This window comes from Electrophorus electricus, chromosome 26, assembly GCF_013358815.1.
Source record: "Electrophorus electricus isolate fEleEle1 chromosome 26, fEleEle1.pri, whole genome shotgun sequence".
In the NCBI taxonomy this organism is placed as follows: domain Eukaryota; kingdom Metazoa; phylum Chordata; class Actinopteri; order Gymnotiformes; family Gymnotidae; genus Electrophorus; species Electrophorus electricus.
The window spans coordinates 9,806,819-9,819,551 of NC_049560.1; the positions used below are offsets into that span (position 1 = coordinate 9,806,819).

The following is a 12,733-nucleotide window of genomic DNA, read 5'->3' on the forward strand; positions in this document are numbered from 1 at the left end:
ACTCAGAGAAGTCGTCCGTTATAGCACAGCCAGATCGATGCTAGCCCCCTCAGGCTGTTGGCCCACAGGTGGAGGGCTGGCTGACACACACACACAGCTCCCCACTCAGTCGCTCTCATCAGTCTGTGTGCTCATTAACCTACACTACTGTGATGAAGAATGAGAGAGAGGCTGTGTGTATGTGTGTTTGCGTACGTGCGTTTGTGTTGAGATACACATGGCGCCCGGGCTAGACGTGAGATCAGAACCACTCCATAGCAACAGAAAACAGAAGGGAATAAGGAGTGAGACGGGAGGAAGAATGGGAAGCTTCCAAACTCTAGCTCAGCCTGTGTCTGACAGAGTCATTACCAAACCCCTGAGACTTCTGCCCTCTGGTTCAGAGTTTTCCACATTATTAATTCAATTGTTTTCCTTTTGGTAATCTTTCCAAAAGGAAAACAATCTTTCTCACTAGCCGTATAAAGCAGTGCTGTTTGACCCCACTGTTTGTGGTGTGTAGGTAGAGTCTGTATCCCATCTGCTGTGGTGCCTGTCCTCTAGCCATTGTCACGTGGTTTTGGAACGCTGGCTGGTCTTTTGGTTTGTGGTCCAATCTGAAGTCGGCAGTGATATTTAATGTGTTTAAAAACCCCAACATCACTTTGCTGCTGTACCTGACAAACCTGTGCCAGCTGAACCCCCACAACTGTTGAGAACAGCCTGCTAGCCAAGTTATACACTGCCAGCAGTAGTCCTATGGTCAGGAACCAGTAATTAACAGGTGAGAGGCTGTTCATACTGTAGCTAGTTTAGTGATAGCCAAGAATTTAGGCTGTTGTAGTCTTATGATTTGCCTTTTCCTGCCATATGCTAAGTAGTAAATAGGTTATAAATGGTTTATTTTTCTACACATCTGTTTGGTACACCTGAAATCACCTGGCCATGTCTTCTGCATGTGGCTGGATGCATTTTCTAAGCATGTTATACCAAGCGTAAACGACTACACTGTGTAGTCACTGTAACCTGGACGTCCGGGCGGCCACGTCACCTCCCCTGACCGGTTCCTGCTGACACTAAACAATCATCAGTAACAGATTCTGACCCTCTATCATGATGCAGAAGGAACCTGGATTCAAACCACTATTTGTGCCCCCCTAAAGTGGCATTGAGCTGACACTTTTATCTAAAGAGACTTGCAATTATGACTGAATACAACCTGAGGTTTAAGGGTCTCAACAGTGGTAACATGACAGTGATGGAGCTTGTAGCTCTCCAGCACGTGAAAACCTAGGACAACATCCACTGGTGAGATGTTAGAACTGACACACCCATCACCAACAATCATGCCATGTTCAAAGTCTCGTACAGTTAGAGCACAGCTGAGAACTAACTGGACTTGGAAGCACTGACGTGCCCGGTGATACCAATGTGACTGTTTGGAATGCACAGTCTGTGAAAATGGGAGTGTGTCTCATAAAAAGGAAACTCGAGGCATTATGCATGAGCGTTGGATGGGAGGGTTATAAAAATAAAATAGATATCTCAGAAAAAGACTAATAAAAACTAAAAGTAGAAAACAAGTTATAGTAGAGTGCTTAGCCTGGGTACTTAATCAGAGAAACTTGGAGCAGATATGGCATGAGGCACATGAGAAGATTGACCGTGACAGTTTGTTCCAGCGGTGGCTAACATTAGTAGCTCTTTCTGTCATTGTTTAGTGTTGATTGCGGGCATCGGTGTCGGACCAGTTGGCCTACCGAGCTTTTCTGTCTCATCTGAGGTCAGCAGCAGCACTTAGAGGTCAGTTTTGTATCTTTCAGACACCTAGTGTTCCTTTCCCACTGTCCTGGTTCACGGCCCTAGCAGCACCGTTCTGTTGGGCGTTTTGAGAAGGCTGGAATGTTGACTTTAGCAGTGGTCCAGCCCGGCTGGAACTGAATGAATGCGTAGGGAAATTTGTCTGTTCCTGATCTGGACATGAAAATGAGTCAGAAGTTGAAAAGCTAAGTGGCTGAAAACTACTGCTCTTGGTAACCCTGCAGATAATGAAGTTCAGGTTCAGCATAGGGTGTAAACTGCATATGAGAACATTTAGCTGTGAGAGCACCAAACCCACATACCCCCGTACTTAAAAATATATATTTAGCAACTGTAAAATAAAACTACTCACCATTTGCCTTAGCATCAGAAACAAGCTGTTATCCCACATTTGAATGTGTGTTTGTGTTTTTAAATCAAGCAGGGGTAAGCAGCTAGCTGTCGAGCACAAGTGTGGCTAACTCGACTCCTCTAAGGGCCCGTAGCTCTGTTCCCCTCTGAAAAGCCGCTTCGACGTTTGTCCTCGTTTTGTCTCGGACTTGGTCTGATTTTTTTCGTTTGCGTTTGCGTCGTCTGCTGTTCTCTTGTCGTTGTTTGTTGGTTGCGCTTTGCCGAGGGCATGCACAAGCAGTTATTGACGCGCCGTCCACCCCTCCTCCTCGCTCTGATTGGTGCGGTGGATTCTTGCAGATAGTATTAGGAGGACTACGTGTGATTTCCTGTGAGATGTTTTGTTTGTTTGTTTTTTTTCCCCCACAGATTGTCTGCCTTATGTACTACTGTTAGGACACAGTGGCAGTTTCAGCAAATATAATAAAACGTTGTTCTTATTCAGGCTGCCTATTGTTGCTTTAATAACTGCAGTTCACAACAGCCTGGGAGAATGAAACCTGTGTGCTGAAATTTAGCCATATAGTAGTCGTCGTTGGTTTCAGATGGTGCTGTGTTTGCTGAAGAGGGTAGAAATCCATAGTAGTATAATGCCTCGGACAGCTGGGCGGGGTGGTGGCCTGGCTTAAAGTGTGCGGTTTCGTCTCTGTAGCATATTCAGTCTATGTTCTTGCTTCATAGCTGGCAAACAGCGTTGATGACTTCAGAGAGGAGGAATTCTGGCCATTTGTATCTTCATTTTGTAGTCATGAGGGCGGTTTATAGACATAAAATGAAGTGGTTTTCGTTTTCTTTGTTTGTGCCGTTTGCCTGCATTCTCTTTTGCAGACTGTGGTGTTTGTGCATGGTGATTTCGGCGGCCCACAAATTGTATTAACCTTTACGGGTGGCAAAGCGTCAATAACATTCACAATTTGAGAATTGAAATTGTCTAGAGGAATGTCAGCATGGCTAGATTGTATGTTTGGTGTCATTAGTATGGCTTTCACAAATCTATCCCTAGTTTTCGCATGTTTCTGCTTATGTTTGATGGAGATGTATCTGGTTAGGACACCTGGGGACGTGAACACATCTAAGAACTCCTGGGAGTTTTCACAGAGGGGGTTGACGTGTGTGGCAGGTGCTTTGCTAGTAGCTTTGCTGGTGAGTTTTTAGCTCTTAAAGTTTTTAGAGTTTAACTTGTTTAACTTGTTAGAGGTTTATGTGGTGTTCTACGGACTAGACTGGGACAAAGCAAATAGCTGAAAATAACTGAAAGAGGAATAATGTTCCTAATCTACATGGTTAATATGAATTTATAAACCTCACCATCCGACAAAAAAATAAATAAAAAAATCCCACCAGTTGTGGAACTACAGACTGAACTAAGTCTGAGCCCCACCACTCATGCAGATTAACCTCAGGTGACCTGACCCCATCTGTCTAATTGATCATCAACACCAGGCCTCCCTCCCCGATTCTCTCCAGATCTACCTGATATTTTGCAGATGAGTGGGACACCAACCCACTAGCAGAAGAAGAAAGAGCGAGCAAGATGGCAAAAAAGACTGGTCGCAATGATTCACAGTGATTCACAATGATTCACAGTGATTCACAATGATTCTCAGTGATTCACAGTGATTCTCAGTGATTCACAGTGATTCTTAGTGATTCATAGTGATCCCCTTTCTTCTTTTCCTCCCTTCGATAGGCTGCCATCTGTATTGTCATTTAAAGCTTTATTTAGTACTCATGTACAGTCCGTTAGGTCTTAAAGGAAACTGCAGATGTTGGATCAGAAACTGCTTGGTGATTTTTTTTTTTTATTTTTTTTTTTTTTTTTTTCTCCTGTGCCTTCCCCTCCTCTGAGGTGGTTTCCACACCAGATAGCTTTTACTTTTTGTGACGCACCATCCGTTATGTTACGGGGAGCCTATGAAAAAACATGGATCCCGTCTGAAATAAGACACCTGCTGTGTGTATCGCGGCTGTTGAGAAGTGTCCGAGAAAGCAGGACCTTTATTTAGAGAGAGCAGCAGAGTGAGTGAGGTAGCAGCCGGAGTGAGTGTTCAGGACTGTGGAGACATCTTTAGCTATTAGCTGGGTTATAATCATGATCTGGGGTTGTGAGAGTGCGTAGCTTCTGTGGAACTGCCATCTGTGGCCTTCCAGCTGAGTTTTGGTCTCTCACACACACACACACACACACACTGCCATGCGTTTGATTAGCTGCCGCTCTGAGATCCAGTCTCCCTGATTATCTCTACCTAACCCTTAATAACTCCCTGCTGATTGGGTTCTGGGTGTCTTGTTTTTCCAGGCGGTGGGACCAGTCGAGGGGGATTAGCGAGGGATGGGTGTGATGGCGGGTCGCAGCTCTGTGGCCATGCATGGTCCTGCATGCAGCTGCCCTCACCGTCGTTAGCTTTCAGCCCCTCGGTTCTGCAGTCAGCTGTGGTTTGCAGTTCCATTGCACTGTAATTATTGGTTAGCAGAGTGCTTGTGATGGCTTCAGTTTCCTAAACTTGCTCATCTCTGTGTCCAAATGTCTTCTTATGCATCTCACCTTGTACTTCTGAATAGTCAGACTGTGGTGTAACATGGGTAATGTAGTGTAAGGGTAACATGGGTACTGTAGTGTAAGGGTAACATGGGTACTGTATTGTAAGGGTAACATGGGTACTGTGGTGTAAGGGTAACATGGGAACTGTAGTGTAACATGGGTAATGTAGTGTAACATGGGTACTGTAGTGTAAGGGTAACATGGGTAATGCAGTGTAACATGGGTACTGTAGTGTAAGGGTAACATGGGTAATGTAGTGTAACATGGGTAATGTAAGGGCAACATGGGTAATGTAGTGCAACATGGGTAATGTAAGGGTAACATGGGTAATGTAGTGTAACATGGGTATTGTAGTGTAAGTGTACTCCAGCTAACATGGGTAGCATGGGCATGTAAACTGGTGTCTCTGGTCAAATACAGACTTCTCAGCAGGTCTCTTAATGGTGTTTTGGCATTTCTTTATTTGATCTAGTTTTACTGTATTATCTTTATTATATATATCACAAGTATCAAGTTGAGAAAAAGCCCAGTACCTGAAGTAGTTCCACTGTCTGTGTGTGTGTGTGTGTGTGTGTGTGTGTGTGTGTGTGTGTGTGTGTGTGTGTGTGTGTGTGTGAATACATGCAACTTTTTTTTTTCTTTTTTTTTTTAGAGGAATGGTTCAGTCCAGTAAGGCGTAATGAAACAGTGTCATGGTCCACTACCCAGACTAACACTGCAGGGGCCTGGTTTTACAAATACTCCAACCCTCTCTCCCCTTCTCTCTCTCTCTCTCTCTGTCTCTCTCTCAATGTGATTCTATCCTTCAGTAATACATTTTTTCTTATTTTGTCTACATCATCAGTTCCTCTGGAGCATCTCACAGTTCTTAAATGCTACAGCAGCTACATTTTCTTTCACTCTTTCTTTTTCCTTATCCCCTAAACAAACATCATTTGCTGACATTTTCTTTTCTCCCAGGGTTCAAGTAAGCATTAAGCCATTTAAATTTGTAATTAATTTCTGTGAGGAGCTGAATGTTGTGGGATTAAATCTCCCCACTGCTGCTGTTTGTTAGAGATTCAGTACAGCCACACTAAAACCACAAAGAGCGACCTATTAGAGAGAGATACACATGCGCGCATGTCCAAATATGTACACCTCAGAGTCCTACACACACACAGTCAGAAGTTCGAGGGGAACCCTGTAAATTATGCTCTTCCTCCACAAACAACATTTCCTATTCCCTTTCAGTATTTCAACAAAGCCACAGCGGCGTTAAATTCACAATGAGAATCACACAAACTTCCAGCACAACAGCAGGACGCACTTTGATATGAGTCTGCACGGCCCTGCACCAGCCAAGGCGAATCATACACACACACACTGGGAGTTGTTCTTGTCTTAATGGGGTTCCCCCCTTAATTGTGCGTCTGTAGAGAACCACACACGCGTGTTGTGTGACAGGCTGTGGCTATGGGCGCTCTGATGGAGTGTTATGGCAGTAATAATGTCCTTAATTACTGCTAAACTCATGTGGACACCAGGGAGACTGTGCAGACCATCGCTCTGCTAGTCCTCTGCCTGACAGAGAGGGACATTAATGCCTTCTCACCAGGCACATTTATTACCCCTTTGTACCATTAATGCCATTTTCACCCCTTTCCCCCTTCATTTTTGTGCATGGAAACTAGATCACACACACACACACAACACACACACACACACAACACACACACACACACAACACACACACACACACACACACACACACACACACACACACACACACACACACTCACACACACACACACACACACACACACACCACACACACACACTCACACACACTCACACACACACACACACACACACACACACACACACACACACACCACACACACACACACACACACACACACAACACACACACACACACACACACACACACACAACACACACACACACACACACACACAACCACACACACAACACACACACACACACACACACACACACACAACACACACACACACACAACACACACACACACACACACACACACACACACACACACACACACACAACACACACAACCACACACACACACACACAACCACACACACACACACACACACACACACACACACAACACACACACACAACACACACACACACACAACCACACACACACATACACACAACACACACACACACACAACCACACACACAACCACACACACACACACACACACACACACACACACAACCACACACACACACACACACACACACACACACACACACACACACACACACACACAACACACACACACACACACACACACACACACACAACACACACACACACACACACACACACACACACACACACACACAACACACACACACAACACACACACACACAACACACACACAGATTCCCAACTCACCCAGTTGTCTTTTTTCAAGCACCTGAAGGCATCAATTAAGGTATTATTTATCATGGGTGGTTCAAGTCACCCACTTACAGAATTAGCTCTGGTTCTACCCAACGTTGTTAGCTCATGTCTCTCTCTCTCTCTCTCTCTCTCTCTCTCTCCCTCCCTCCCTCCCTCCCTCATACACACACTCGCGTGCGCGCGCACACACACAGACCCCAAAGCCTCTTTTTAAGGCCAAATGTAGATATACGAGTGTACAGAGAGTCCAGAGGGACTAACTGAGGTCCAGTCATTAAGCCTGATTTAGTCATCAAGCACTTGCGTCATACTGCATTAGTTTGCCGCTCTACTGTGTTTCCTACTTTCAATGGTTTTATTTATTACTGTTTTTTTCCTTTCCTTTCATAGGCTGAAGACCATAGACAGAGTTTAGAAAGCATATAATAAATGGGATTGTTATAGTCCAGAAGTCATCGTTGTTTATATAACGTTATATAGCAGACTGTATCCTTGCTCCGCTAACACAAACTCCTGAAAACATAAACTATGTAATAGTGTATAATAATGTGCTCATGAAGTGTCTTGTGCTTCTATAACATTATATTACAAACGTCTTTGTTTTGCTGTTCGTTTGTCTCACTCTTCCGCCAACACAGTAAACATGTCTGATCATCTTCACTGATGAAACAGGCAGTTCAGGATGTGTGACTGAGTCTTCCTATCTCTTTACACACCTGACCTAGTCTATGACAACGTGAGACCTCCCAGCTTTTCTCCATGCTGGTATCATCCGTGACCTCCCGTTAAGATAGTGTTCCCCAGTCTCTGTGTTTGTATCACCCGTGGATTCTCACTAAGCTGGTGTTTGCTGTTTTCTGCGCTGGTATCACTCCTGGCGTTGTGTCCGTGGCCCAGGGTGAGGCGGATCACGTGAACGTTCCTGACGTCTCCGCATGTGACACCGCCACCGTGTATGGCTGGATCCCGTGGGGTGGGCTTCATTGTTGCTGATCGGAAGCCTGTCTGCACACCCTCTGGTTAGGGTGATCAGGAATCCGTGTCGACTGTCACATTCCATTGAGTCGCCTGCCAAACTTTTTCCATGGGTGGTGGTGGGGGGGGGGTGAAAGAGATGAAAAGAAAATCATCTTCTCACAAGAGCTTCTGTGCAAATGCAAATTGAGCAAATGATCTCACGACTCAGAAATCTGCGCTTCTGTTCTGTTTGGAGAGAGAAGAGTGTGCCCTTCTTTGTCGGCTGCCTGCCACCGGACGTGAGCGCATTTCTGTGAGGTGAGGTGAACTGACGCTCACGTTGATAAAAGACCTGGGTGACATCCATAAGGCCAGCGCGCTGTGCGTGGCTGAGCTGCCCCATTTATATCCTCTCAGAGCCAGAGAGACGCGAACCGGATAGAGGGAGGAAGGGAGGAGTAGTTGGTGACTGCCATTGATGGGTAAATTGATCATTGGTTGAACTGAGTATCTGACATGGTTTCAGATAAATAACCTTAATGGAAAGATCTAGAATGCAGAGAGGCCTACAAAATATCGTCCCCTGGGAACGTCAGTCAGGGACGTTTCAGATGGTCTGTCATGAGATGGTATCAATGTCTCTCTTACTCTTCATCTTCTCCCCCCCCCCTCTCTCTGTCTCTCTCTCTCCATCTCTCTCTCTCTTTCTCTCTCCAGACCTCCTCCTGCTTGAAGCTTAATGACAGTCTCACAGGTATCAGGACGTGAGCACCTCCTGGTTAGCGAGGGAGAGACATAATCAACGTTCTGCAGTCTTGACACTTGTTCTCTGGGTGTCCTCTTTAGAATCACACACACCCTGTTTAAGCTGTGTTCATCTACCACATGCACATGCAAGCCCACACAGGGTCATTTTCTAGAAGATCAAGTTAGAGGAGTCACACAAAAATGCAACTAAACAGCGTAAAGGACGAATGATCGTAAAGGAATACAGGGGAAACCAAAATAAAGACAGGGAGAGAAGGAGTGTGACAGAGATAGAGAGAGGGGGAGTGTGTGATGGAGAGGGAGTGTGTGTGTGTGTGTGTGTGTGTGTGTGTGTGTGTGTGTGTGTGATGAGAGAGGGAGTGTGTGATGAGAGAGGGAGTGTGTGATGAGAGAGGGAGTGTGTGATGGAGAGGGAGTGTGTGTGAGAGATGAGAGAGGGAGTGACGGAGAGGGAGTGTGTGCGTGCGTGTGTGTGTGTGTGAGACAGAGAGAGAGAGTGAGAGTTTGTGTGTGTATGACACAGAGAGTGAGAGAAGGAGTGTGATGGAGAGAGGGAGAGAGTAATGAGTGTGTCCAGGAGCGCAGGGCGGGGAGTTGCACACAGTGAGAAGCGAGCACACCACCACGCGCAGCAGTAATGAGAGCAGAGTGGAATACAAACTCGCAGCTCCACACACACCAGCCTTCACGTCCCCTGCCACACACACTTAGCCCAGCCAAACCCAGCTTGCGACATAGCTCACACTGCGCTGGAGCTACGCGGTGTGTGTGTTCTTACCTTCTCCTCTGCTCGCGTCTGGAAAAACCAACCACTGTGCCGCCCTCCTCCCGGGGAGGTGATGGGAAATGCGTAGTGCTAACTGGAGGTCAGGCGGTGGCGTGTCTTTGTTGTGCAGATTTACTGTAACACCAGTAAATGGAGAATTAGTTTTCATAGACCTTCACAGAGTTCTGGACACAAGCCATATAAAATTCTCTGGGTCTGTACTGAATTCCTGCGGTAGACGGATATTGTAAGTGGCTGTGGTTGATCAGTATTTTCAGTAGTGCTGGCATTCTAGTGCTGTCATTTTCCTTTGACATTGACCTGATCCCGACCCCGCCCGGGTTTATTTGTTTACATCCTCATCTGATATTCTTACTGACACCCCATTTTCTCGTTCTCTCTCCCCTCAGTTCTGTTAGCGTGACTGTGTCAAGTATGTTATTTATACCGTTCACCAAAACAATAGTAAAATGAGGATGAAGAAAGATTCAAACTGAGGTAGAAATAATAGTAACAGCAGTAGCAGTCATATTTAGCCTTGTCCTTATGGTGGGAGCAGATGAGCAGGTGTGGCGGGAGTGGGCCATGTCTCACACTGGCAGGGGTGGTCCTCCCTAAGGATTGTCTTTTTTTAATTATGTTCATGTTTCCAAAATTTAGAATCTGGTTTTCCTAATAAATAGTCCCCCTCTCCCTCACCTCTGTCTCTGGTCTCAGTCTATACAGATTGTCCAGGTGAGTGACTTATGAAAACCATCATCCATCACTCCCCATTGCTCATTCTGCAGTCTCTCTCTGCCTCTCTGTATCTTTCTCTCTCTCTCTCTCCTTGAGTACACTCCACATCTCTGCCCTGCTTGGTGTGTGATGTCCAGGCAGCCCCTCAGTCCAGCGCCTTTTCCACCACTGCAAATGAACAACCAGACGGCTTCTGAGCGGCTGGCCCCGCCTCCACGCCGTCCCCGATCTAATGATGCGGGAAGGAGGCGGAGAGAACAAAGAAACGAGAGGGGAAAAAAAAAAAACTGAGAGTGGCGTGGCTCCGCCTCTGCTCCGAGCCAGTCAAGGTTGATGTGGATGTCCCGTTCTCGTCTTCCAGCCCCGCCCTCTCTGTCCATCGCCTGCTCTGTCTGTTCCTCCCCTGGTTTCCCTTTTAGGCAGATAAAAGTTAAATGCACTCAGCTCCAGAGCTGTAATTCCTAAGAGAGATCAGATTTTCTCTGCCGCTCAGACGGGGTCTTGGTGGGGGGGGTGTGAATAGTGGTGAAAGAATCCAGAGAGGTGTGGCCCAGAAGGCGAGGAGGAGAGAGCCTTGTCCGACAGTGGCGTGCTGGTGTTAGCCAGCCAGGTCTGGGATAATGGCCTGTGAGAGGAGCGCGGGAGCCGAGAGTCCAGAGGGCTGTCACTTATTAACGACACTGCCACGACATGGCCCAGGGTCCCGCAGTCCCGGCCGTGTGAGGAAGAGGAGGAGCTGTGGGTTAGAGGGATGAAGGGCAGCGCTACTGTAATGAGCTTAGGCTGCATGTCCACCCCAGCGTAGTAAGAGCAGAATATAAATCAGCCTGTTACTAATCCACCTCTTTTTGCCTTAGTGGGGGGTTTTGTGTGTGTGTGTGTGTGTGTGTGTGTGTGTGTGTGTGTGTGGATGTGTGTGGGGATCTCAGAGGGCAGAGGGTGATTGCAGGAAGGAGAGGGTGTTGAGTGTGCCTGTTCTCCTGCCAGCGTACGTACTTTAATTATCCCGTGTTGTGTAGTTCCCGTTGTCGTGAGCGTGTCCTGCTGACTGACACCTTCTCTCATCTGGCTAATGACTTCACGCGGCCCGTTCTCCTAATGTGGATAAATACCTTCCGGAGAACTCATTTCTCTTTATTCCCATCCCTCCTTCTCTCTCTCTCTGTCTCTCCCTCCCTCCCTCCCTCTTTTTCTCTCCCCTGTAGAAAACACGAAGGTACCTCTGCAAAGGTCACGGTCTCGGCAGAATATCAATTTTGGCTGTGCGCGACCCCCAGCCTGCCGGGAGGCTCATTACGAGAGTGAGGCCCAGCGCGCTGCTACGCCCCCCAGCCGAGAGCGGGAGAGACGGAGCCAGAAAGAGCAGACCCCGCCAGCCAACGCACCGCACACAGACGCCGGTGTGGAGGCTCTCCTCGCCCGTCTGCGTGCGCTCTGACCACCTCCCTGCTACCAAAACCTGCTCGCCCTTGACCTCTGACCTCCACGTTCCCGTACGAGGTAGTTGTGATATCGGTGAGGTGGTCCAAGCTGAGAAACCCCCATCCCACCCCCAGTGTCGCCAAACATTTGCACACACAACGCGAGAAAAGTCTTGCTAATGACGTCTTCCTTTCACATGGTACGGCCCTTTCCCTCGCCGTCATGGAGACGGCGTGCGGACAGGGCTGCCAGGCGCTCTTGCTGGGCAAATGTGAGCCGGCCTTTGTTTAAGCCAAGGAGATTTCTCTTGTTAGCTGCAGCCCCGTAGCCAAAAGGCACTGAATTTAAAACTACAAAAGCATTCATTTTGAAGCCCACATATAAAGAACACACAGTACACTGGCAAGAGATCAGTGGTCCTGTCAAAAGGGCTTTTGTGATGTTAAAATAGCAAGAATTCAAACTGGTTTATAAGGCTACATGATACATATCCACAAGGATCAGTGATATATGCATGTTTTATGCATATATATATATATATATATATATATATATATATATATATATATAGATATATATAGATATAGATAGATATAGATATATATAGATATATCTATATCTATATATATATATATATATATATATATATATATAGATATAGATATATCTATATATATATATATAGATAGATATAGATATATAATAGATAGATATAGATATATAATATATATATATATATATATATATATATATATATATATATATATATATATATATATATATATAGAGAGAGAGAGAGAGAGAGAGAGAGAGAGAGAGTGAGAGAGTTGGGGGGGTGCGATATTTATAGATATATATAGATTTCATACTCAGTAATCTGATTTATTATCACAGTATGCAAAGCCATAT

General features: G+C 46.1%; 1 protein-coding gene across 1 annotated transcript in view; it reads left to right on the forward strand.

The window, feature by feature from the left end:
* The window catches only part of diaph3 (diaphanous-related formin 3), a 251,367-nt gene extending 239,045 nt beyond the window's left edge, over positions 1-12,322 (forward strand). Inside the window, exon 28 of the mRNA XM_035523093.1 lies at positions 11,608-12,322. Within this exon, the coding sequence (XP_035378986.1) occupies positions 11,608-11,840 (233 nt within the window). The 3' untranslated portion in view covers positions 11,841-12,322. The remainder of the gene's footprint in view (positions 1-11,607) is intronic.
* The last annotated feature ends 411 nt before the right edge of the window (positions 12,323-12,733 follow it).